Source organism: Parambassis ranga, chromosome 9, assembly GCF_900634625.1.
Source record: "Parambassis ranga chromosome 9, fParRan2.1, whole genome shotgun sequence".
NCBI classification, from domain to species: domain Eukaryota; kingdom Metazoa; phylum Chordata; class Actinopteri; family Ambassidae; genus Parambassis; species Parambassis ranga.
The window spans coordinates 8,108,223-8,134,654 of record NC_041030.1 but is presented as its reverse complement, the minus strand read 5'-3'; the positions used below and the strand labels follow the sequence as shown (position 1 = coordinate 8,134,654).

General features: G+C 40.0%; 3 protein-coding genes and 1 long non-coding RNA gene across 4 annotated transcripts; all 4 read left to right on the top strand.

Moving 5' to 3' along the window:
• The first annotated feature begins 32 nt into the window (after positions 1–32).
• Positions 33–5,672, top strand: vps33a (VPS33A core subunit of CORVET and HOPS complexes). Its single transcript, XM_028414230.1, has 13 exons — positions 33–155; positions 1,324–1,389; positions 1,521–1,648; positions 1,758–1,944; positions 2,105–2,221; positions 2,343–2,517; positions 2,787–2,980; positions 3,344–3,470; positions 3,756–3,823; positions 3,905–4,042; positions 4,141–4,278; positions 4,372–4,540; positions 5,159–5,672. The coding sequence occupies exons 1-13, from the start codon at positions 54–56 to the stop codon at positions 5,350–5,352; spliced, it is 1,803 nt and encodes a 600-aa protein (XP_028270031.1). The 5' UTR covers positions 33–53; the 3' UTR covers positions 5,353–5,672.
• Positions 5,673–6,012: 340 nt separating this feature from the next.
• Positions 6,013–8,178, top strand: LOC114441829 (uncharacterized). The gene is made up of 3 exons (XR_003671286.1): positions 6,013–6,125; positions 6,249–6,445; positions 6,990–8,178. It is a non-coding gene; the product is annotated as an uncharacterized LOC114441829 (long non-coding RNA).
• Positions 8,179–12,921: 4,743 nt separating this feature from the next.
• Positions 12,922–22,467, top strand: ppp2r2aa (protein phosphatase 2, regulatory subunit B, alpha a). Its single transcript, XM_028414091.1, has 10 exons — positions 12,922–13,236; positions 13,617–13,694; positions 14,871–14,968; positions 15,123–15,288; positions 15,366–15,478; positions 15,989–16,166; positions 16,752–16,916; positions 17,306–17,475; positions 17,620–17,711; positions 18,339–22,467. The coding sequence occupies exons 1-10, from the start codon at positions 13,230–13,232 to the stop codon at positions 18,616–18,618; spliced, it is 1,347 nt and encodes a 448-aa protein (XP_028269892.1). The 5' UTR covers positions 12,922–13,229; the 3' UTR covers positions 18,619–22,467.
• Positions 22,468–22,745: 278 nt separating this feature from the next.
• On the top strand, positions 22,746–26,307 carry bnip3la (BCL2 interacting protein 3 like a). Its single transcript, XM_028415098.1, has 6 exons — positions 22,746–22,846; positions 23,934–24,195; positions 24,281–24,362; positions 24,446–24,552; positions 24,636–24,785; positions 25,690–26,307. Exons 1-6 carry the CDS (start codon positions 22,795–22,797, stop codon positions 25,736–25,738), a joined length of 702 nt encoding a protein of 233 aa, XP_028270899.1. The 5' UTR covers positions 22,746–22,794; the 3' UTR covers positions 25,739–26,307.
• Positions 26,308–26,432: the final 125 nt, after the last annotated feature.

Here is a 26,432-nt window from a genome sequence, read left to right as displayed (position 1 = left end):
TTGACTCTTCCTGTTCAAGTCACCTGATTTGTTGTGTTGCTAAAAGAAAAAAAATGGCTGCCCACCTATCGTACGGAAGAGTAAATTTAAACATATTAAGAGAAGCAGCACGAAAGGAGCTTCGGGAGTTTTTGGACAAATGTGCTGGAAGCAAGGTAATATGCTTGCATAAATAAATAAAGCATGGCCGAAACAGCGGCAGTTACTACAGGCTGTTGGTTGTGTCCCCCTAGCTACAATGCTATAATGGAGCTGTCAGTGATGTCAGCATTGCATTAATATGATCCTCTGTGAGCGTTAAGCTGGATCCATACTCCGCGAGACAAAGAGCGGAGAACGCGCTCCACGGGTGGTAAGAGATACAAAAAAAAGGTCTTTTCCGCACTGAGGTACCATACTCCGCGAGACGCGTGTGTGCAGAACTCCTCATACGGCCCGCCCACTAAACTATAAGGAAAGACTTTACTGAGTTTTTTAACACACCACAAGGACGTGTGCCATGGCAAGAGGGCATTACACAGAGAGGCTGCCTGCAACAGCGTGAGATGTCCGGCGATGAGTTGTGAAAATGCGACATTAAAAGTAACAATAGCAAAGATTCAGTGTTTGTGCCTTTATGACCACATTTGCACATCTACTGTGTTCCAATGTGCCTGCGATACTTCAAACTGTCCGGTGATGAGCTGTGAAGATGCGACATTAAAAGTAACAATAGCAAAGATATACAGACATTGTTAACGAGCCTATTATGCCCGGGTATGTAGGAGTATATAGAATGGTAACAGTCACCACCTGGTATGTGTGAATGTCTGGAGTTATTGGTGACAAATCACCCTGACTTGCCTTTTCTTTCTTTCTTTTATTGCTCATCATGCAAAACCAGTATGGTCTTATCTAAATCTGTTGAATCAGCGCTGTTTATACACCTACCTATATACCTGGAGAGGCTCTTGCGCTTCTCCACTTTCATCACGCCCACAATAAATTCCGACCAATCACAGCATGGTTGCCGCACAGCCTTGAAAGACAAAGTTCGGCCCGGGCCCTGTGCACAGGAGTGCGGATCAGCGGGCGGTCAGAGACAAAAAATGACGTCATTTTGTGGGCGTAACGTCTGCAGGGGGGGAAAATGTCTTTGTCTCGCGGAGTATGGATCCAGCTTTAATGTTGTATAAACAGTACATTATCTCATAATGTAGTTGCCTATGTGTACGTATTTCTCTTTGCTGTACATCAGTTAATTATTGGGCCTACTAGCTAATCGCTAAACCATTTCATATCTGATTACAGACATTCATAACTTTATATGTCCTTGTTCTGTAGGCCATAGTTTGGGATGAGTATTTGACAGGACCTTTTGGATTGATAGCTCAGTACTCTCTACTAAAGGTAAGTGTACACTGTACGGTAAAGTTACTCAGCAATCTCGGCCTGGATAAGACATCAAAGGGCCACAATAAAGTCGTACATTAAACTTGGAAATGTTTTGAATAATCAGTGTTTGTAATTGTGTTTTTCAGGAACATGAGGTGGAAAAGATGTTCACCCTCAAGAGTGGCAGGCTTCCATCTGCTGATGTCAAAAATATCATCTTCTTTGTCCGTCCCAGACTAGAGCTTATGGACATCATTGCTGAGAATGTATTCAGGTGACTCTGATTTTCAATCTCCAGCCAAGTTAAAAGCATTTTCTTCCTCTTATTATGGAAACGTGTCCACAATATGTAACTCTTGTGTCCTGGATTGTGCACGGTTTAGTGAGGATAAGCTGCACTCATCCAGAGACTTCCACATTTTGTTTGTGCCACGGCGGAGCATGCTTTGTGAACAGCGGTTGAAGGAGCAGGGTGTGCTGAACTCTTTCATCAACATTGATGAGTACATCCTGGATCTTATTCCCTATGATGGGGACCTGCTTTCCATGGAGTATGAGAGTGCTTTCAGGGTGGGTTCAATTTCGGCATACTATATAAACATTAACTTCACTGAAGCACATTCAATTAAGTGTAAATCAATTTTAATTCAACATATATTTGACATAGATATTTGACATAGATTGATAGCTTTAGGGTATAACTTGTTTTTCTATTCTTTGTCTCTCTCAGGAGTGCTACCTGGAAAATGACCAAACAAGTTTGTACCACACAGCCAAAGGACTCATGACCTTACAGGCACTGTATGGTACCATTCCACAGATATATGGCAAAGGAGATTGTGCACGGGTGAGCATGGTGCAGAGCTAAATCATTTTATTCTAACTGTTTCTTTATTATATTGAAACACACAAATGAACATAAGCAGCAGTTCAGCAGCAGCATCTGACTGTTTCCTGTTTCCTCCCAGCACGTTGCCAACATGATGCTGAGGATGAAGAGGGAGTTTGCCGGCAGCCAGAACCAGATCTTGCCAGTGTTCGATACTCTTCTCCTCCTTGACCGAAATGTTGACCTGCTCACCCCACTGGCCACACAACTTACCTACGAGGGACTTATTGATGAGATATATGGAATCAATAATGGTCAGACAGACTATTTTAATGGGTTAATGTCAGACAAGGATTCCACTGTGTTTCAGTATTTGCAGATTCTCCTGTGTTTTTTTGTAGTTTTATTGAAACAGGAAGGGATTCTTTTACTGACACATACACATAATCATAATCATAATCATAATATACATAGTTCTTTTTCCAATATTTTAAACATTGATTGTATTATTTATGATTTAATGATTCTATATATCCTTAAATATAATAAGAAGAAATAATCAACTCTTACTCCTGTGTCTCAGGTTATGTCAAGCTGCCTCCTGAGAAGTTTGCCCAGAAGAAACAAGGTGAGGCGAGCAAAGATTTACCCACAGAGCCTAAGAAGTTACAGCTCAACTCAGCAGAGGAACTATATGCAGAAATCCGGGACAAAAATTTCAACGCTGTAGGAGCAGCGCTCAGCAAGAAGGCTAAAATTATATCTGCTGCCTTTGAGGTGCGTGTTTGAACTTTTCCTGCTGTTGTACAGTAGCATTGTAACGTTTCTTTCAGGTGTTTAAAAATGTTGTTACAATACTTGGTGCTTCGGTAAGCTACATTAGATTAGGTCCATGGATTCAATCTGACCCGATTGTAATCTTAGTGGCATTTTTACAGCAAAGGTCATAACAGAAATCTGTGAGTTTAACAAGGTGATAACAATTATCCAATGATAGGATAAAGGACTAATTGTTCCAAAGGAGCCAAGGCCAATCATGCAACCATCTATCTCATCAGAGGAGTGTGGTTGTTTTTAGTCTGAAGGATGGTTTTTAGCTATTTTAGCTCTGACAGTAATATGGCTTTTTTTGTGTTTCAGGAGCGACATAATGCCAAAACTGTCGGAGAAATAAAGCAGTTTGTGTCTCAGCTGCCTCACATGCAGGCTGCACGAAGCTCACTGGCTAACCACACTTCTGTAGCTGAGCTGATCAAGGACATTACCAGTGCGTGCATAATTCACATTTTCTCCTTACATTATGTTCCAGTTTTTCCTGTTTACATTTTGGCACAGCTCCCACATCACTGTTTTTTGTGCAGCAGTGTTGGTAAAGAAAAGTGTTCTAGAATCCTCCTTATTTTATTACTACTATTTTGGAAGATGTGTGTGCATGACATATGCCGTGTTTCCACCATTGCAAAAAAGGAAAAGCCTCTTTAGTGATAATCCTTATTAAACTGTAATACTTTCTCTACTTTCTCTCTGTAATACTTTCTACTTTCTGTTTCAGCATCTGAAGCCTTCTTTGATAATCTAACAGTGGAGCAAGAGTTCATGACGGGTGTGGACACAGACAAGGTACACTTTGGCTAGTTGAACTGTTTTAAAATGATCCACAATAAAGGTCACTGAAATCTCTAAAATAACTCCATTATGCAGGTGAATACGTACATAGAAGACTGCATCGCCCAAAAGGATCCACTCATCAAGATTCTGCGCCTTGTGTGTATGCAGTCGGTCTGCAACAATGGCCTCAAGCAGAAAGTGTTGGATTACTACAAGAGGGAGATTCTCCAGGTACTGTCATTCCTGGTGCATCAGAAAGAATAATAGTTGTAATTTCTCTGTATTTTTCAAGCATTATTTAATTACAATATTTTTTCTTTTTTGTGAAGACCTATGGTTATGAACACATACTAACCCTGAACAACCTAGAGAAGGCCAGTCTTTTGAAGCCACAGACAAGCTCAAGGAATAACTACCCCACTATAAGAAAGACCCTTAAACTGTGGATGGAGGATGCAAATGAGCAGGTATTTTGTATGAGAAGCAGGTCACACTGAAAATTAAGCTTTTTAAAATTTGTCAGGTTGATACTGACTCTGTACTTTTTCCATTTTTGTCAGAACCCAAACGACATCTCATATGTATACAGTGGCTACGCACCACTAAGCATCCGTCTGACGCAGGTCTTGGCAAGACCTGGGTGGCGTAGCATCGAGGAGGTGTTGAAGATGCTTCCAGGCCCACACTTCGAGGAGAGACAACAGCTTCCCTCTGGGCTTCACAAAAAACGTAAGGACCAATACAAACCGGAGCTGCTGTTTGCTGTGCTGCTCTCAATGGAACAAAAACAACCTCCTGCCTGCTGTGTGTAGATAACACACAGGCTTTGTCAAAGGCTGAGCAGCAGTGGATTGATGGCACAAAGCTGTCACAGAAACACTGTCAGTGTTTATGGTGTTGAAGAGAAGGCCAAATAAAAACGTGCAGTGCTTGATTTGTGAGTGACATGCAGTGCTTCCCTTCAGTTTTCATTTTGGCAGTGGTAGGTGTTACACTGATGTGAATAATGAATTTAATTATACACTCAATTTGAAATGTGCTAATTAGAACAGCGAGTTTGGGCATTAGACAGTTGACTTGTTGCTACAGGCCTGCCTTATATTGGTTTTTAAAGGTGATAATAGAGGACTATAATCTAGAGGGCGTGAACAACTAAATTAGTGTTTTCACATTTCACAAACTGGTGCTTTAACAGAAGAGTCTTGGCACTTGTTTTTTTTTGTTAACATGGCTGATGGCCAAAATTTAATTTATTTTGTGGAAAACATTAAAAATGTCCTTTACCATGATTTCTTAAATCATTTTGATTTTATAGTGTGTTGAATGAATCTTGTTAATGTCACACAGGCCAACAGGGGGAGAATCGGACAACGCTGGTGTTCTTCCTCGGTGGAGTGACATATGCAGAAATAGCTGCTCTTCGCTTCCTCTCTCAAATGGAAGACAGTGGGATGGAATACATCATAGCCACCACAAAACTCATAAATGGCACAACGTGGATCAAGTCTCTCATGGACCGACCCGAATCCCAGACACCCTGAGTCACCTGCAGGCACACCTGGCCACATCAAACAACCCGAACAAGCATCAGAAAACCTCAGCTGCTGTTTTTATCTCCACATCAGTGTAGCGCAGGTGTTTTATTGATGCTTTTTAAAGCTGGCCTGAGCAGTTTTCCTGTAAACACAGTTATCTAAGAATCACTCTTACCGATGAACACTTGTAAAACCATAGCTCCACAGTGCTTCTAGTGATAGCAGTATTCTTTTTTTATCCATTCCCTGGCTTGGCATCTGTATATATGTATGTATGATTTAAACATAAATAAAAAAGTTGAATAAAAATCAATTTATAAAATATGGATGTTTTTGTGTTTCATGTGGCTTTTGCAAAAAATAGGTAAATAAACTGAAACTAACTAAAATCAGTCTTGTGTCGCTGATGAGCCACACGCTTTTTTTTTTTTTTTTTGGTAGGTCATTTTTGGAACAGCAAGTTGATTGCAAGCAGATGAAAAGCAGGGATGGGAGTGTATCCGTCAGCAGCGGTCCTGCTCTCTGAAGGAGCAATTAGCGCTGTAACAGGCCTCCTGATCAGCCGATAATGGCCCTGTGCTGTCTGGAGAGCTCAGCCCACAGCAGCCCATGATTTGACAGCGCAGGACACTGATTGAATTAGGAGGCCATTTGCTCCGTGTTCCGGTAGAGGATAACTGTGCAGCAGGAGGATGTTTGATCTCTGTATCAGTCAATACCTTCTCCGTGCCTGACACTATATGCACAGGAAAACCTGCTGACAGGACTCTGATGTTTTGGTGAACTCTGCTTTGATTTCCTCTATACATTTCCTCTATGGCTAGAATGATTATTAATTAGAGAATACTTAGATTTACCATAAATTGTGACTAATAATGATGTTTCTTTGTTTTGTGGAGCAGGTGCACTGAAGACTTAAATTGATATTAGATCAATCTCAGGGGGTTCAGGTCCTTGTGATCAGTTTTTGCTGTTGGCTCCTCCTCCGTAATAAGGGCTTGAAACGCCTAAGACAGCACACACCAACTTGGACTTCAGGGCTGGAAGCACAGAAGCCCTTCTTCTGATCAGCTCCTGTCCTGCCGCTAATGACACCAAGGTATGGGCAGTTAACTTTTTTGTTCATATATTCTATGTCATTTGAGATTCATTCTGTGTCTGGTTAAGTACAATTTAACTGTGTTAACCAGGAGAACTGACCATTTTCTCTTTGATTCTGAGTATAAATCAACATGATTTATTGGGATTCTAACATGAGCCTGACTATAACATCAGTTGTGCAACAAATAAGAGCATGTATTCAGTATTATATAAAAGTTAAACTTTAAAGGCAGCTTGTGCATGTCTTCCTGCACGTATCTGAAAGCAGAGAAGATATTGTGTTTGTGACTGTTGCAAGCAAAACAGATCAATACTGAGCCCATTTGTGCATTTTACAGATAAATTATTAACACTGGCCTTGACAATGCATTTGGCAAGAAGCAAACTTTTTTTATACCACCAATACAAATGAACAATCAATAATTCTTTTATGAAGCTGTGAAAGATAATGTTCTCCCTACTTAAGCATGCATGAATGTATATTTAATTTGTCTAATATTTTCTGTTTCCTACTGTAATATGAAACGTGTGTGTGTTTGTAGAATGGGTCGAGGTGAAAACATGGGACACCTGACTCAGCCCGGACGCAGGCAGAAGATCGAGCTGGAGCATCTGGTTGTGGAGCCCTTGTTTATCCGCTTCCTTCGGACATTCAAGGAAGTCCTCAAATTTGTTCTCTTCAGCTACACTGTGCTGTTTGGTGCTCTGCTGCTTGCCAGATGGACCACTTACTTTATGGTGGGAAAGTAAAATGAACAAAAAAACAAAAAGAGTTCTTGGACTTGGAGCTCATTAACTGGATCAGGCAGACCTTTTTGGGATTTGTGGTCTATGCAGTTCCTGTAAAGAAACAACAGCAGCTGGAGTGCTTCTTGTTTTCCTGCTTCAGTCACTCTCTGCTGTAGAGCTAATCACATTTTGTGTTTCTTTTCATCTTATCTTCAACACGGTGTTTAGAGCAACTGTACAGTGAAACTCATTTGTCAGCGTTTGTCAGTGTGTTTAAATCAAATGACCACAAAGAAGATGTTTGCATTATGTAACATGATGACATATTGCATATTCTTAACAGATATGTTTTTTTCCTTAGAAGTGCATAATAAATAGGTCAAACTGCTTATGTAAATTGGGCTTACCAGCTGTGAGAACTCTTTCTGTTAGTGCTAATTTCACTTGAATGAATTAGTAGGAAGAAACCTGTCCACTCTGTTGGGATCCTGTGTGAGAACGCCAAATCACCAGACATTCATGGCAGGCGGCTGCCCACAGGGACCCTCCCAGTTTCCTGAAGGACCTGTAGGCTCCAGATTTACTGTGTGGCAGTTCATTTGTAGTAATTTGATAAAGTGCAAATTTAGTCTGTAATAATACACCACATATAAACAGATGTGAAAAGGGCCTTTAGGGAGGATCACGTCTTTATGACACCAGAACGAATTGTTCTTTATTGTTTATAAAAAATTGAGGGAACTATACTCAAACATAAATATTACACACATTATAGCATGATGTGAGTTTTAGATTAAGTGTGTGTTCCTTTTTTGTGTTAGGAAAAGCACGTGTAATGATGAATGGTGATTCCACAAAGGACGTTACCCTGTGACAATTCAATTCACCTCAACTCACATCATTTTGTGAAACTATACAAAATGAGGCTAGAAATGTAAGAGAAAAAGCATCAACCAGGAGAGTAATGAACAGGTATACACATGTTTTCGGAGCTCACCCCAAAGCCACGCCTCCCAATCACATGGACGCGCATTACCTGAAGACGAGCTGCAGCCTGTGATCTCGGCCATCATGCACGTACCTCTCTGGTGCGTGCAGAGCAGGAAGAGAGTGTTTTTAGTTTTTTTATAGCTTCTACAGATGATTAATATTCTTTGTTTTAATGCGAAACTGCCAAACTAATCGGTTGCTATGGGATTGTAAAAAGAAGTTACACTAATTTAACAAAAAGTGAATCAGAATGAAATCACCTACCCTCCCAACCTCTTCATTGTCCTCTATCCATTTGGCATCATTGATCAATATCAAAAATGGTTATGACAAAGTCTCACAGCTTTTGATTACAGATCTTGTAATATTAAAACAACATGGAGGTTTTGTAAACAAGTTGAGGAAAACTTTGTGTTATGGCACATGGCATATCGAACAATCTCTAGAGAGAGGAGGCCTCTCGAGAGACACTCCAGAAAGCCTGGAACAAGAGAGGATTTCTCCTATTGAAGAAGTACAGAAAAGAAACAACCAACAAACCATAAAAGTAACGAGACAAGGAATAGTGCAGAAGAAGCAGAACACTGAAGACATCCTGGAAAGATGGCCTAAGTGACAGCTCAACAATCCAAGTCTTTGATACCACTATTGATGTTTTTCTGTTGGTTGGTGGTTTGTTGCCTTCCTGTATTAAAAAAAATCTGATCGTGGATAAGAGAGAGGGCAGATGATATTTAAATGTCAACGATGTCATGTTTTAGTTTCTGTTTTGTTCTTTGACACATTCAGAATATTAAAATCAATATTTTTATTTTCCTTTTGTGAAAATGTGTTATTTACTTAACTATTTTAATCACATACATATAAATCTACAGCAGCAGGGATAGGCCAACACCAGATCAAACCAGCTGAGACAGCTCAGAGTGCACAAGCGAGCTGAAATGGACCACAAGCAGGAGGAGGAGGAGGAGGAAGGTCAAGAAAAGTACTTCAGATGAAATTCAAGTAGCTGTGATAGACCTTGTTGTTCACAGAACTTTCAGCTTTACTGTGACCAGCAACAAGCAACATGGATTTGTGTTCTAATAATATAATGCTTAATTATTCCACGGGTCACTTGGGCTCACTATTTTGACTGTGATTAATATTTACAAAATATGTTTTATAAAATACAAAATATATTAATACAACTACAAAGTACAACATAAATATCTAATTTAAAACACAGCTCAGTGATTTACCTTCATATAAGCATTTTCAAAGAATCCTAGCATGAAATATCTGTGACTGTTTAAAGGTGTTTATAGGTGCACAGTTAACCCTCTGGATGGAGTTATTAAGAGTGCTTAGCTCTGACATTTTATCCTGTGTCGTGTTATTAGTAAAAAGCTGCAAAATTTATGTTGCTATGTGTTGCTGTGTGAAACACTAAAGTTTGTGAACTGCATAATAATGTTTTTGTAATATAGTGTAAGGGACATTTCTGCATGTGTGTTCCTGGACGTTTAATTAGATGTTTATATTTGAAAAATTGACCATTAATAATTCAAATGTTACTGTGAACATGCAGTTTTATATATAAAAGGACTTTACAATGATACCACAAATGACTCAACAACAATAATAAATGTTTATATATTTATGTATGTTTATGTATCATTAATAATGATCTATTAATATTATAACATTAAAATTCAATGATCATACTTTTTGAGTAGAACATATATTTACTTATAATCGAGTACTTTTACTTTGCTTTCATTTGTTTTACTGAAGTAAACAATCTTCATTCCTCCATATTTTCTTAGTTAATAACAAGTGACAGTGGTGTCAGCTCCTGTTAAACCTCATTGAGTCATTCTCATGTCTTCAGTTATTCAACACCAGCTGAACTCTCTTATTTTGTTTCCTCTTTTTTCTCCTTTTTTTAATTCCTCAGAGGACGTCCGCTTTGTCATTGAGCATTGCCCAGGAGACCTCCCTGAGGTCGTCTGGATCTTGGATGCTGATGACGGCTGTGTCCCAGTCCTCCTCTCTTCTGATGAAGAACAACGTGGGAGATGTCTTGGGGGACTGGTGGGATGATGTGGACCTTCCTTCAGTCTTTGGTTGCATGGAGATCGATGTGCAGGAGGAGGAGGATGACATGGAGGACTCAGACGAGGGACGAAGGATGATGGAGGAGGTCTACAGTCACTCTACACCCTCTGCACTCCCACTGCAGGCCTCAGCTCCTCCTCATATCAGGGATCTGCTCCGTCAACCTCAGGCCTCAACTCCTGCCCTGGCAGGAGTCCTAGATGGTCTGATGACAGCGACTCTGACTGAGGAGTGAATGATCAGTCAGAAAAAGCATCGCCCTCCTCTGGGAGCAGGAGGAGACGCCTGCTCTTTCTGATGAGATCTGCCGTGGTCTGTAAGGAAGGTAAGTCAAGGTAGAGGTAAAGATTTCTATTACGCCTCTGTGACTCTAATTGAATTGTTCCAAAGTAATATTTCTACAGTGTAAAGATAAGTAATATTAACAAAATGTTTTAGTCTCTCTGTCTCTATCTCTCTCTGTATTTCAGGTATCCAGGTGACAGCAGTCTGGTTCCATGCAGAGGATGAATGACCCTGATCCTGAGCAGCTCTGATTCACACCCAGCTACAGTAAGAATGACTGACTCACCTCTTCTTGAAGCATCATCTCACTGTTTGGACTTAAAGATGTTTTTCTCTAACGGGTAGTTTTAGTGGCTGAAAAACAGATTCAACTGTGCTGGTGGTCATGTGAAGCTCCTCACACATCAAGACAAATACATCAGAGGTCCATGAGTCCACATGTGGTAGGTCTATTTAAACTCTCACGTTTGTACTTAATATAATTGTTCAAACTAAATCACTACATTTGTGTGCAGCCTCATAGACTGAAGCTGTCCAGATGGTCCAGGCACCTCCAGAAACAGTCCTAGACATGCATCCCTCGAAGAAAGTCCTGAAAATGAAGCGGCAGAAGAGGAGGACGTCTGGACAGCATCACACTTGTGCTGGCACGGTGGTGCAGTAGTTAGCACTGTGCCTCACAGGAAGGTCAGGATCAGCAGCTGGCCTCTCTCTCTCTCTGTGTGTGGAGTTTACATGCGCTCCAAGTGCCAGGTGGGTTTTCCCCAGGGTTCTCCAGTTTTCTCCCACAGTCCCAGACATAAGCATGTTAGAATCTGATTTGGTCATGTGAATCTGAATAAATCAAACATTAGACCTCTATTCAATCTGTCATTATTCATAGTTATCACTGTTATGCTCTGAATGTTTAGACTGGTTCATCATATTACACCTCATCAGTCTGATCATCACTTGGAAGAGTTTGGAAGAGATACACTAATGCAGAGAGGAAAAACACAGTGCTCAAGTGTGTCACCATGATGTGTCCGTCCATTGTTGTGACTTTTTTTGTGCACTCATGAAGGAAAAATGATTTTGAGGTGATTTGACTTCATCGGTTGTAAATTTTCACGGTGCGAATAAATGGCCTGGTATCACTGCAAACACGCAGTCTCGGATGCAGACAGAAAGACAAAAACTACAGTTAAATGTGTTCAATGAACTTTTTACTACAATCATTTTGCTGTGCAAAATATTACAAAAAAAGAGGATTTCCTGCAGTTTAAACATTATAGTCTGCTGTGCCTCATTTCTTTTCTTTGTTCTGCATATTTGCAGGTTACATCTTCATTGTTACAGAAACACCATGTGCTTGGTTGATGGTTTTATTAAAACCTACTTAACAGTTACGTGGAACCACTTAACATAACATTTTTAAGTAAATCCAACAGATTTTTTCTTTGAGTGTAAGTCAGAAATGTAAAATCCGTCTCAGCCACTCTAAATCACCCCATATGAATGCAAAAATGGAGGCTAACAATGATGGAAGCTGCTTCACAGCAGATTAATGTTAAATTACTGTGAGCTGCTCTACTTCCTGTGGTGAGTCACTTGATATAAAGGCCTGGAAGGAGGAGAGGGACATACAGAGGTATGGACATAAAAGCAAACATGTATATTGTAACATGTAACATGATATATTTGAGTTTTAGAGAATCGAGATAGATGCTGGCCCAGTTAAGTGTTTATTTGACTAATATAACGTTGAAATGAATGCATTATAACCAATCAAATGTAGCCTATAAATCTGGTCAATGATGTTATTGCAGTACGCTCTAAAACATGGCTTATTGAGTTAAAGCTTGAAATCAACATATTTTTCAGCATACAAAATACATTTGTTACATATACAAGTTTTAATGAGTCGATCACTTATTTTTTAATTTACTAAACCTCATTACATATTCGAAATACTACATTATTGCACAGCACAGATACTATTTTAAGTCAGAATCTTTTATATAACTATACTTTTAGTAATATTTCAATTATCAACAATTAAGTGCAATACAAATAGAAAACTATACCATACTAAATAGAAATGAAATCTATGAAATAAGATAGTTTTCTGGCTTCACTTTCTGAATTTCACACTGCGTGCGTGGTTCGCTCGATTTGAAACACAGAAACGATGCACATGGGCGGGGATAACCCAATACGGGGTTTTATTAAAACGCGGTTCATTACTTTTTATTTAAAAAATCAAAGAACAATAAATCAAATATTATTTTGCTCTTAGTAGACATGAAAAACTCCCACGTCACCGATAATTTCAGGTTAATTTCATGGTGCACGCTCACCGCTCATTGATGCTCACCGAACGCCGCCCGCGTTGCGCCATTTTGAAAGTGTAAAGCTGGAAGGAGCAGAGGCGAGGGAAATCTCAAAGTAGAGTGCAAAGTCTACAAACCAGTACACCGGATTGTGGCCGACTATCTTTGGTTAAAAAACGGGTTCCTGCTGTTGATTTTTTACCGGGATTTAGGTTTTCCGAGTACGGTCTTCGGAGTTAGCAGGAGCACTCCCTGCTTCATTCCTCCACTGCTCCTATCTCAGAACCTCCCAGCCGACCCGGGGCAGCACGGGTTCCAGTCCAGGGCCCGAGCCCGCTTCAGAGATCCCTGTCTGAGTCGCTCGCCATGGCAGGTAAAACTAGACTGTGAACAAAGCAGGGTGTCTGGGGTTCAGTTACTGTTTAACAGCCACTGTCCTGCGTGGCGCAGATGATGGGTTTGTCTCTCTGTTATGATTAACTTGCGCAGGCTAGCTAGCAAGCTAGGATACGTCCAAGATGCCAGTGTGAGTCACTGACAGTGTGAAAGTGGACATTTTGCACAGTAAACATGTTCAAACTGTTACACGTGCTTGTAGATTTTACACACCACTAAGATTGTGCAGTCAAAATAAAGCCATGCCCTGCCTGCTTCTCATAATAATGCTTTAAGCTAAGTTAGCACCTGGCTAACGCGTGTGAAGTTGGGTCTTACATGGAGCTGTGTCAAAACTTGTGCTTGTGTTTTGTGCAGGTCCCGGCGGTGGGAGCAATGATGTTCAGTGGTGCTTTTCCCAGGTCAAAGGATCGATAGATGATGATGTCGCTGAGGGTAAGTCTCTGTGATGGTCCCTGAACATTTGCTAGCATGCAGTGTCTCACTGGCATCCTGTACATGCTTGTTTCTTTCAGATATCATTAGTAGTTTTAGATCATCTATCTGTTGTAAAAGGGCTGTAGTAGTAATACAGGTAGTCCAGTGGGTTTATTGCAGGCATAACAATGTCACAGATCTAGAAAATGTCAACATAAACTAATTGTACAGTTCATGGGAGTGTTAGTGGTGTTTTCATGCTTGAAAGTGAAATGCATACCAAAATGGAATGCCTAATTTCACCCATGCAGGGCATTTCAAAAACACATGGAAAGTTTTAAGCATCACTTTTATTTGATTTAGTAATTTAATTGAAGTTAATCTTTTTGCTTTGTGATTTTCTGAAGAGAAATAATTTTACAAACAGCACATGAACAAAGTAAATGCAACACCTGATAGAACTCAAGTGTGTTTATAATACATGTGGATGTATTTGTGTGCAAAAGCCCACGCAGTTGTTTATAGTAAGCTTGTCCTAAGACCAAGCATATAAAACGTGAGCCTCTCCTTGTGTGACATGGCAGTACATAGGCTGAAAACTTTAACAATACAACAGTAGTTTGATTCAGCTCCTGCACAGATATTCCCCTTCAGTCTGCCTACTTTTGTTTTATGTGATACTTTGTGTGGAGTCAGGTCGTATCAGGCACTCTGTGTCCTGTTAAGAGTGAAATAACGGCATTGTATATGTTAAGGATTTCACCAGCTCAGAATAGTGCCAGTCAGTAAATGGGAATTAATTGTTGTGTTGAGGGATTTTTTGAGAATACTTGTCTTTAAAAAGCGCTGGGTAGCTTCAGAGTGTTTAGTGTATCGTTCACTCAGAATACTGTAGTGTGGAAACATACATGTGCGTCACTGCTCTGTTATGTTTTTGCCATGGTTGACATGGTTGATTTTCAAAGCTGGACAAGACTAAAACAAATGTAGGATATGTTTGGGAAGAATTTCATGAAGGATGAAGTGTATTGTTCAACTAAGAAGTATATTATATTTAGTATATTCTAAATATTTTCACATTGGACACACCTCAGATTTAGCCACCAGGATCCCCTTGTTCTGGAGTCATTACATGTAAAGACATTACATTATTTTAAATATGATCCTAATCTAATAACCACATCTTGTTGACAGCTGATATCATATCTACTGTTGAATTCAACCACTCTGGAGAGCTGCTTGCCACCGGGGACAAGGGGGGCCGTGTTGTCATCTTCCAGCAGGAACCAGAGGTGAATGCTGAGTGCATGTTTTTACACAAGAGGTCCACTTTAAATACAAATGTTTACTGGGTTTCTCAGTTGTTACGAGTTGAAATACTGATGTTTTCTCTCAAGTATATTTTTGCTGCAACATTTGAACTGATTTGTGGTTTGTCATATTTAGAGTAAGAATCAGCCACAGTGCCGAGGAGAGTACAATGTTTACAGCACCTTCCAGAGCCATGAGCCAGAGTTTGACTACCTGAAGAGTCTTGAGATTGAGGAGAAGATCAACAAGATTCGATGGCTGCCTCAGAAGAATGCGGCGCAGTTCCTTTTGTCTACAAATGGTGAGTGTGCCGCAGTTTTAAATTGAACCCTTTCTTCTGTTATCAAAGACGTTCTTCATGATCTGTCTCACTGCTAGACAAAACCATTAAGCTGTGGAAAATTAGTGAGCGTGACAAGAGACCAGAGGGCTACAATTTGAAGGAGGAAGATGGGCGATACAGAGATCCCAACTCAGTCACAGCACTACGGGTGGGTATAAATTGCTTTTTTACCGATCCATGTACCTCATCCAGTTGAGTGCTTTGATTGATGTTCTTCACTTCACACACCCCTCATAATGAAAGTAATAAACTAATTGAAATTTCAGTCTTTTCTTACTTCATCTCATTAAATTAAGTGAACACGGATATAGCTTATTACCAAATGTACACGTGCAACATTTAATGATCTGTCCTTACAGTGCTACAGTTAATGTTATTAGCTTCACCTGTGTTTGCTTGCTGCTCAGCTTTAGTTTTCACTCCACGTTTTCCTCCCTTGTCATGTGCATCCTCCATTTTAGGAAACAGATCTATATTTATTGAGTAGTTTCCAAATATAGTCAGTTTAAGAGACTGAACCCAGAAGCTTTCTTCTTTTAACTGTTTAAAGGACAGTTAATTGTCTCACAAATGGAAAAATATAGATTATTTCCAGGCTTACATAAAAGCCTGAGAGCAGCTGACACTATGAGGACACTGACCACAGTCCTCCCCTCAGGTACCGGTGTTCAGGCCCATGGACTTGATGGTGGAAGCCAGCCCAAGACGAGTGTTTGCAAATGCTCACACCTATCATATCAACTCCATCTCAGTCAACAGTGATTATGAGACGTACCTATCTGCAGACGACCTGCGCATTAACCTCTGGCATCTGGAGATCACTGATCGCAGCTTTAGTATCCTTTTGTTCTTTACTGCTTCTTCTTGTTATGTTTAACCATATTTATATAGAGAGGGTTTAAGTATATTTCATATGGAAGAAACTGAGCTGAAAGGGGCTTGACTGCACAGGACTTTGGGGACAATGTATTTTTTTTCAGAAAAATGCAGAGTGCTATGTATTAAGTATACCCAATATATAATACACTATTTTTTGGATTATATCACTAATATGTATTAACACATACCAACAAGGTATTGGTTCATTGCAAAGAGGAGATAGGAGGTTTTGTGCTTTGGCCATTGATCGATATTTCATACAGCTACTACATGAGTCCACAATGAAGGTTTTTTATTTTAGTTTACCAGCATAGTGTCTCTAGCATACAGAATGTGCATGCTTATAAGAATGCATATGTTTGATGCTAATGTAGTGTTCATTCAAAGAAATGATTTAAGCTGATCACATGCTGTTTAATTTCTGTCCACCGGTTGCAGCAGTAGACTGTGTTTGTTACAGTTAAATAATAATGATCTATTTCAAAAGATATCTTTTAAAGTTCGCCAAAATGTCTGTGTAGACCTGAACCTCACTTCTTCAGACATTGTTGACATTAAGCCAGCCAACATGGAGGAGTTGACAGAAGTGATCACAGCAGCAGAGTTCCACCCCAACCAGTGTAACACTTTTGTCTACAGCAGCAGCAAGGGCACTATCCGTATGTGTGACATGAGGGCATCAGCACTGTGTGACAAGCATGCTAAACGTGAGTCTGAATCATTCGTGTTGGGAGTCTGCTGAGGTGCAATTCTGATGGGTAGCATAGATAATGAAACTACAGAATTAGATGTGAAATACTGTTTATATTTTTCCCCATTCAAGAAAGGAAGCATCAGTATTCTGAATTATCTTTTATTTGCAGAGCTGTGTCTGTGTTTCTATGGATAGGTGTTGTAACAGAAAAACAACAGTACCACCATGTGGCCCAACTGGGTATTACAGTGTTGTGCTGTGTAAATTTGATGCTGCAAACATCTGTTTAATTTTGTGCAGTTAAAGTTGTGTAAGTTGCTAAATTAAATGTTTAAAAATGTTAGCGTTTCATTTGGGAAAGACAATCAGGATAAACTAATGACATGTTTCTATCTCTTTAAGTGTTTGAAGAGCCAGAAGATCCAAACAATCGTTCCTTCTTTTCTGAAATCATCTCATCCATCTCTGATGTCAAGTTCAGCCACAGTGGGCGCTACATGATGACCCGTGATTACCTGTCTGTCAAAATTTGGGATCTTAACATGGAGACCCGACCAGTAGAAACTTATCAGGTCTGTAACTGTTGCCGTTGTTGTTCATGTGGTTATGGTCTGTTTATAAACCTGACTGGCTCTTCACAACAGTGAGGTGTTTAACAGTCACAATATCCAAGTTACCAGCTGTTTATTATCAGTCTCCTCACTCTCTTTGAACAGGTGCACGAATATCTCAGGAGTAAACTGTGTTCACTTTATGAGAATGACTGCATCTTCGACAAGTTTGAATGCTGTTGGAATGGGAACGACAGGTGAGCATGTCTGTGTAAAAGTACACTGTTATCAATTAATGCAATTTGGCATTCTTTAAAATGATCATTTCCAGTCACACATATGACGTACACAGACTGTTTTTTGGCTGACTCTTCATTTGATAGCAGTGAAGCCAGTGACACTGGCCTTATCACCGACAGTGGTTATCTGTTCAGTGCAGGCGTAAGGCTGCACTTGATTTCATTTGGGTGGCAAAGGAGTGTTTTACACATGCTTCTGTTAGTGCTCGTAACCATTGGCTGTGTAACGGATGGACCACGCAGTTCTGCCAGTGTACAATAGTGAGGCCAAAATATCTCGCTTATGCGCGCTGCTATGTTGGAAAGAGGTGTTGTCTTGGAACCGACGTCTATGCAGTAGTGGTTGATAGGTGAAGCTGCATCATCTCTGTTTGCCCAAACACTCATCCACTTTTGTGTTAAGCCAGCAGTTGGCTAGTTACTCCCCCCCCCCCCCCCCCCATTTTTTAGGCACCAATAACTACAAAATGAACACTTGAACGCAGATCAGCTGTTATAGGTCTTATACAGTGTTTGCTCATTACTAAGATTTATTGAGTTTTGTTGTGATTTTCCATCACTCACTCTCACCCTTTCTCTCTTCAGTGTCGTGATGACGGGCTCCTACAACAACTTCTTCAGAATGTTTGACAGAGGCTACCGACAGGATGTGACACTAGAGGCGTCACGGGAAAACAGCAAGCCACGATCTGTCCTGAAGCCTCGCAAAGTCAGCACAGGTGGGAAGCGCAAAAAGGATGAGATCAGTGTAGACAGTCTGGACTTTAATAAGAAGATCCTGCATACTGCCTGGCATCCTCTGGACAACATCATTGCTGTGGCCACCACCAACAATCTGTACATATTCCAGGAAAAGCTAAACTAGCTGTTGTTAAACCACTCAGATCCCAGTTTCTGCTCAAGCCCCATTGCTCTGATACACAATGATAAACAATAGCTGTCTGTTTTCTGGCTAAATCCCTAAAACTTGATACAATTTGCCCATGGTGTGTACACAGTACATCCAACTAGGCCGTCACAAGCATATTTCCATGTATAATGCAAATACACTTACAGGGTTTTCTTTCTTTTAAATACATGTCCAGACTTTTATTGTCATGGCTTTTCTTCCATCAGGAGCACTCCATTCACCAAGCTACCATTTACAATTCCACTACGTCCCAAACCAAAGGGAAATGTGTGAAATACACATGTAAGCTTGTTTATTTCATTCTTCTGTTGTGCCATTGTGACATGATTCATTTCTGTGTCATTGTTACCAGTTAAGTTTTTGTAGCTGTTTTACTAGTTTGAATAGGAAATCGTTTCTACTGTTTTTACTGTCTTGCTGTCACCAAGTTCCTTTTCATACTGGCCTGAAACACTGCTAATACAAGCTGTCGACACTCCATTTATCCCCAGTATTTGTCAAGTTGCCAAGTTCACTCATCACTACGTTCCTAATTTACAGTAGGATTGTGCTATTAAAGGATTATTCAAGCCTTTTGGCATTTTTAGCTCATTCTCCAAAAATGGCATCAAATCTCCATTACTAATATGTATTAGATCAAATTTTTAACTTTAATGCATTAACTTTAATTCTCTACTGTAAGAAAATCAGCTTAAAAGTCTCAAATTCCATCACAGTGAAGTTTTTGTCATAGTTATTGTTTGGTGGTAAGGGAAACATCTGATACTAAAACTACTACCACTATTGGTTAACTAAAACCAACCGAACTACCGGTAACCTTTGTACTCTAAAAACATTCTTCCAAACACTTGACAAAATTGGATCTCTGAAACGGTGTCTTGTAAATGCAATAACTTTTGACCAGCTGAAGCTGTAACGTTGCAGTGTCCTGATCATATGAACATCTGACTAAGTTTGATTCCTTGTTTCGAAGCAGGCTCAGACATGTCAGTGGATTTTCAGTGTATTGAAATTGTCAGTGGCAATGTATATGCAATTTCTTGGTCATGGCTAAAAACAAACAAAAACACACGAGTGGCGTGCACATGCATCCGTCGGGTATTGTGGTTTAAGGAGTTAAATGGTGGCTTGTCATGCCAAAGTAACCAGTCCTGTACTCTCTGAGGTTTTATTCATTTAAAGCTATCTTGCAGACAAGGTGTCCCTGGACCCTTGGGTCACCCTTGCACATGTGTGTGTTGACAACCATATATAAAGCTCAGGACAAAAACTGTATATACATGGAAGGGTGTAATGGCATGGTGTGGCCTAATTCTCTTGTGGCACCTGAACAGTTGAGTGCTGCTGCCAGCTTCCCCACAATGTTGTGTGTGTGCAGATTGATCAGTTGCTTTATTCTCTGGATCTTTTTTCTGTTTGTAGACTTTTTTTATATGATGTTTTGTACTGTACCTGATAACAAGAAGAATAATCACTATAGCTCGTTTATTTTTGTATAAATTAAGGCAATAGGATTACAGTCTAATCACTGTAGGTTTTTTTAGCTGTCTGTCTTGGACTGATTGTAGATGCAAGTTTGCTTGAAGGTCAGGTAACCTCTTTGTCATATGATTTTGGGACATTACGTTCCTCCTGGCAGGTATTTTTGTTCAGTTTTGTTTTGTGTTTTTGGCATCAAGGAAGTGTTGTTTCTGATGTGGGATGTCCAAAGAAAAGTATGTTCAGGTGTCAGTACATCTGTAGCGATAAGCACTAAAGATGTTTCATTCTGAATTTGGCCGACTGTAACTGATGTTAATGTGGAACATGTTTGGTTGCTTCATTGTTAGATTCTGAGTTAATTTTCTCACTCAGTGTGCTGTTTATGTGCCATGGTTTTTGGTTAATGAATCACTTTGCTCGCTGTGAAGGAATAGGCCCTCACAGGTCTACTAGGGGAAGGCATTTTATTTAACATGCATTAAGTTTAAAATCAGGTTCCCTGAAGCTAGTCATGTCGATTGACTATAGGAAAAGTTACTGGTTAATGAAATGTCTTTCTCCTGTGGTGCATGTGTAGCTGTCCTATACAGACCTTTGCATTTAAAAGCGGAATTTGTGAAGCACTTGCTTTTCGAATGCTGGTTACATGGAAGAGATCATGAGGGACTGTATCTGGGATGGAGAGGGCATCAAAAAGATCTATTTTACTATTTCTTCACAATGCTTCAGTTACATGCAGCAGGTAGACCTTTCTTAGAGCAGACACTTTGGTTCGTCTAAGCAGGAAAAGCATCGGTAACACCATAGACCGTTTATAAATGTGGAAGAACGTGCTGCACATTGGCTTCCTTTTTGGGTCCTGAAGGTTGCTGCATGGTTGACACTGACAGTGCCTGTGTTATATTTAAGTGAACTTGTTCAAAGATCCTGATATTGTTGGAAACTGGAGCTGAGCCATTAGGAATGAAATTTGATTCAACGATTGTTTTTCTTCTATGAAAAGCCAAATGTCTGCGATGAAGAAGGTCTATTCTGCTTCTTTATAGCACAATTTTCCACTTATGATTAAGCCATTAAATCGGGGCACGAGGCTTCTTGATCCTCTGGATCATATTTGTGTGAGTTAATATGTCACTCCTACTTTAAAGAATGGATTTCAAATCATTAACATATTACCAAAATAACCACCCACCTCCTTATGGTGGTGTTAAACTACTGTTAAGTCTCTCTCTCTCAGGGCTCTGGGTTGTTTCTTCTTGTAATGAGGGTTTTTTTTTCATTTTGCAACTTTTCTTTTTGATCTAATGCAAGATTCTGTAAGTGATTCATGCTATTTTCCCTCATGGTATATATCCTGCATAATGTGGCATATTTGTCTTATTCCACAGTCAAGGATGCAGTCAGTCAGCCCCCCATCAACAAGGAAAGATATCCATTTAAAACAGGATCAGTGATCCGTCTTGTACTTGTCATTCATTACCCATTTACTTACTATTAAATAACCATTTCTCTATATCAAGCACCACTGCATCAGATATTTCATTTTTCCTTTTTGACAGCATTGGCTTTTTGTTTTTCTTCAAATCCACCTCTGCAGATGACAGAGATGGACATAAACTGTACAAAAATAAGCTTTTTCAAAAACAAAACACTGAAAGATGAAAAAAACAACTAATCTTTGGCCTCCCCTCATATCACCTTCAGCTTGTAGCTATTCAAGGCTACAGTGTAAACCACAAAGATGTTAAGAAGAACCCTGTTGCCTTTCTTATAGCATGAAGAAGAAATATGATAATCAAGTATGTTTCTTGAAGTCTCTGGTGTACCCAACAGGAGACTGCTCAGGGGAACTTACCGCTGCTCTGTGATCAAAACTTTGTACCTTAAATGAAGCAGCTTTTCAGGACTCTTAACTCTTAGCTGCCTTACCCCACAGGTTTTTTTTCTTTAAATACAAAGTCAAATATCTGTAATGGCTTTCGATCATGGTGTTAACAAAACTACAAAAACTTGCCCTACATACAATAAGGAGGGAAACTGCTAGAATTGGAGTTATGAGGGTATTCCATGTAGAGCAGCACTATAAACATAGTTAATGTATCATAGGAGACAAAACAAAATGCACTTTTATTTTTGTGAAGTTCATCAATTTGTATGTTTTTTTTGTTTATTCCAATGGGCTCTTAAATAAAGATTGTAAAAGTGTCGGTGATCTGTAAGGGGGGAAACTACAAATGGTTCATTGTACAGCTATGTTTGTCTTTGTCAAATGGAATAAAGTACAGTTTAGATGAATTTCTGAATAAAGTTACCATACTGGCAGTGGGTTGTGTACAGATATGTCATCTAGTTCCTGCACTAAAACACATCAGTTGACAAGGACCCAATAACAGGGTCTTTTGTGTTTTTACATCAATCATACATCTGCCCTGCATGTGTTCAACAAATCAAACATTGTGGTAAATCCTGCAGTCTTTTACATCTAGAACATATTTTAGAGCTCAACAACAGTGACATGTTTGTAAGGAAAAGAGATGCCCATCGCTGCTTAAAGTCTTTTTAGTGGTCTGGACTCTGGACTGGTTTAGCGCATGCGCACGCTGCAGATTGTCTGCGTGTCATATAGAATGCTAAAACTGGGTAGTCAACATGTCCACCGCTGCAGCTCAACAAAACAATAACGAAGAACCCGGGCTTCACGGTAGGTATCACCGTCAGCTTTTTAGAACTCCGCCTCACGAATGCTCCTTTATATATTCTTCATGAAGCCGTGTGTTTCTGGTGATATCGCTGGAATGAAGGTTTTATTGTAAAAGTTACATCGGGATGGAATTTCCTCGTCTTCTGGGAGGGGTGGTGGGCGATATTGTTTTGCGTCATCGTAAGGTAGCCAATTGCATTGCCCTAAACGTTTGATAGATATGCCCGCAGCCAATTACTGACAAGAATCGGGACTGGGCGGGCTCTAACCAAAATGAAAACAAGTTTGGGACAAAAGAGGAAATATTTAGCTTTATTTGCCTCTGTTTTATAAAAAAAAATCTGATAATGTGTCATTGCACACTGCTTCTGTGTGGACGGCTTCCATCTTTATTCAATAAACCACTTTCTATCGAATTAAATTTGACATCTAAAGAGCCCAGTTGTCGGATGTTTTCCCAGGTGGTTGCAAAAAACACAGCACCAGAAACATTAAACGGCGCGTTAAGACTTAAAATGAAAGTACTGTTAATTTAGTATTGATACGCCAGCTCCGGTTGAAAGGAGGGAGGTTTTCCGCTCCATTTGTGTGTCAACACAGCTGGAACAGCGACATGTCTGGACAAATTGTCTGACACTGCACTCTCCAGTTATGCAAGAGCTCACATGAGAGCAGCATTCATGAAAAAGTCGCGTGTGTACGTGCGATCCATCATGCATCGGCGACCTAAGATATGTTTAATCTTCATCGATGCCAAATTGAGAAAAGGGCGTCTCATGTTGTCACAAGGTTTACAAACTGTGCACATCCAAGCCCTGCAGGCTTTCAGAGATTACATAACTCCCTCCCGTCTGGAAAAAAATGTGCAAGCTGTTTGTGGGGCAGTGGCACAAAGAAAGGCATGCTATCATGGATGCAGCGCGCAGCCACTTCATTTGAATGCACAGCGTTAGATGGCAAATGTAGGTCAGCTGTTTTCATTTGAAAGCATACAGAAGTGTGTGTGTGTGTGTGTCTCCTGTTTGCACTTTACAAACAGCACCCCTTATTTCCTGTCATTTGCCCTCTTAATGTCTGTGTTGCCAAGGATCCTGGGTAGAGCTGGAGCTGAATGGAAATACAGCAGCCCAGGCAAACCTGCTGCTGACACCCGCTGCAGACCAAATAAACGCAAATGCTGGCATGAGTGAAACTCTGCAGACCTTGGAAGTGGTTCCTGAAAGTGATGAAACACTGATTGGAGGATTGGAACATGTGCCATCATCCTCCTCTATCCACAATGGAGACATGGAAAAGATCCTCCTGGATGCACAGCATGAATCAAGCCCTAGTAACTCCTCTTGCGATAGGTAGGTATATTATATAGGTCATCATTGTCTATGTCCTGTGAGACAAATATTTACAACATTAACATGTTTCAATATATCAATTCAGTCCTCACAGACCACCAAGTCCAGGGCAGGAGGAGGGTCAAATAATGTTTGATGTGGAGATGTCCAGCCCTAGAGGTAGTCAGGTAAAGCCAAGTATTTAACTCTAAGGATGAGAACTCTGTTTAGTAATTTTGTTACTCTAATCCCTTTACTTCTGAATTTACAGTCAGATGAGGAGAGTCTAGACAAAGACAGAGACGAGGACATCCTAATGAACAAAGAAGTAGACTGGGTTGCTGATTGGTCCAGCAGACCAGAAAACATTCCGCCAAAGTAAGCAAACTCCCACATCCAGGATACTGTATTAAAATATATTCTGATATCATTTACATCTTGTCTTTGATCATTCTGTTTAGGGAGTTCCACTTCAGACACCCCCGACGCTCAGTATCTCTCAGTATGAGAAAGAGTGGGGTCATGAAGAAAGGTGGCATCTTCTCTGCTGAGTTCCTCAAAGTTTTCATCCCCTCCCTACTCATCTCACACATCCTGGCTCTTGGCCTTGGGTGAGTTTCAACATCCAGTTATGTCCAGCAGAGCCTTGCATTACATCACATGTAGTACAGGTGCTTTTATAGTTCCCTTGCTCCAGTTTGGTACATTACTGACTCATAATGGGCAATTGGACGCAGTCTGTTGGGGCTGTGTCATTGCTTATTCATGAGTGCACAGCTATTTTGGTGTTTTGTAGATTCAAGTAAAAATGATGTGTTATTTTTTGCCGTGTCTCCTTTACACTGAAGGGTTAGCAATAAAGTAGTAAAATTGTAATCCTTGAATAACAAGCTGCCTTGGATGTCTATTAAAACGTATACTGTTAATTGTGAGTAGATCTACCTATGCTGCCTAGATCTACAATGCTATTTATATCCAGATGTATAGCATGGCACAGAGATATCTACTGCTGACAGTTTGCACCCAGCTAAATGGCAGCATTGACATTGGTTTTACACAGGGTGTAAACGTCAGCCAGATGTCTTGGGCAAGACACTTTACCCGCATAGCCTCCAGTGTACTCACTGGTGTATGGCGCTCTTTGCTGGGCTGCCTTAAGCAATTTCCCCATTGTGGGACTAATAAAGGTTTCAAATTTACATTTAAATTTGTTTGACATGTTTATCCTTCACAAGCTCACCCTTACACATACTTACACATCTTTATGTAATAAAGATAAAATAAACCTCGCCTAACTTCCTGAAGTCTGGTGTTTACCTTCCATGTGGCAGGAGGAGAGTTGATTTCTATAGGTGTAAAAAAACAAAAAAAACAATGGCTGACGCTAATAAACATTTATGAATGAATCAGTTGATATAGTGTAATGACCACGTTTTGTTACCACATTGTTATTTGCGATGTTTTTAATTGTTTCCACTTGGTTAAATGTTATTAATTTCTGGATTTGCCTCCCAGGGTGTACATTGGGAAGAGAATTGCTACAGCCTCAGCCAGCTCCTACTGAACAGAAAATGAAGCAGTGCCTGGATGTTCTCCTGTCTCCAAGTCTCCCAAATATTCTCCTGTAGTCAAGCTCTCCCACCGCATCTATTGTACTCCCACGTTTCCTTTCCCATCAGTGTTAAATTATGTCACATTGTAGATGTAGTTATACACATTACATAATGTGGTGGCACTCCATCAGATTTTGACACTGGGTAAACATTGTACATGCAGTGATCACCAGCTTCAATCCAGTAGATAACAAACCCAGTTTGAGCTGGAATATATTAGTCATCTGTTTGATTTAAAAATATGTGACAAGGATTTGATGGTGGGTGGCTCCAAGGTTGAAGTTTCCTTACTTGTCTTGATGTTATGTCATAAGAAGCTCTCCCAAGCTGCATCTCTCCTCTGGTGTCTTAGTAGGCAGAGTGTTAATATGTGCTATATCTGCAATATGAACTCATTTAATTGGCCCTGGTAACAGAAGGGACTTTTATCGCCTTAACTTATTGAGCTCAACATTCAGGGCGCAGTGAATTTGGGGCTTGGGGAGACAAATCATTCTGCACAGTGGGATCACTTTGTTTTTTTTTTTAAAAAAAATCCCCACATTTTTGAGAAGACAAGATGTATTGTGTGAACCCCAGAGGGTTTCTTTTGAAAGCTTTGTTTGTTAGAAAAGTTGGAAAGCTTAAACATTTATTAAAGTATGC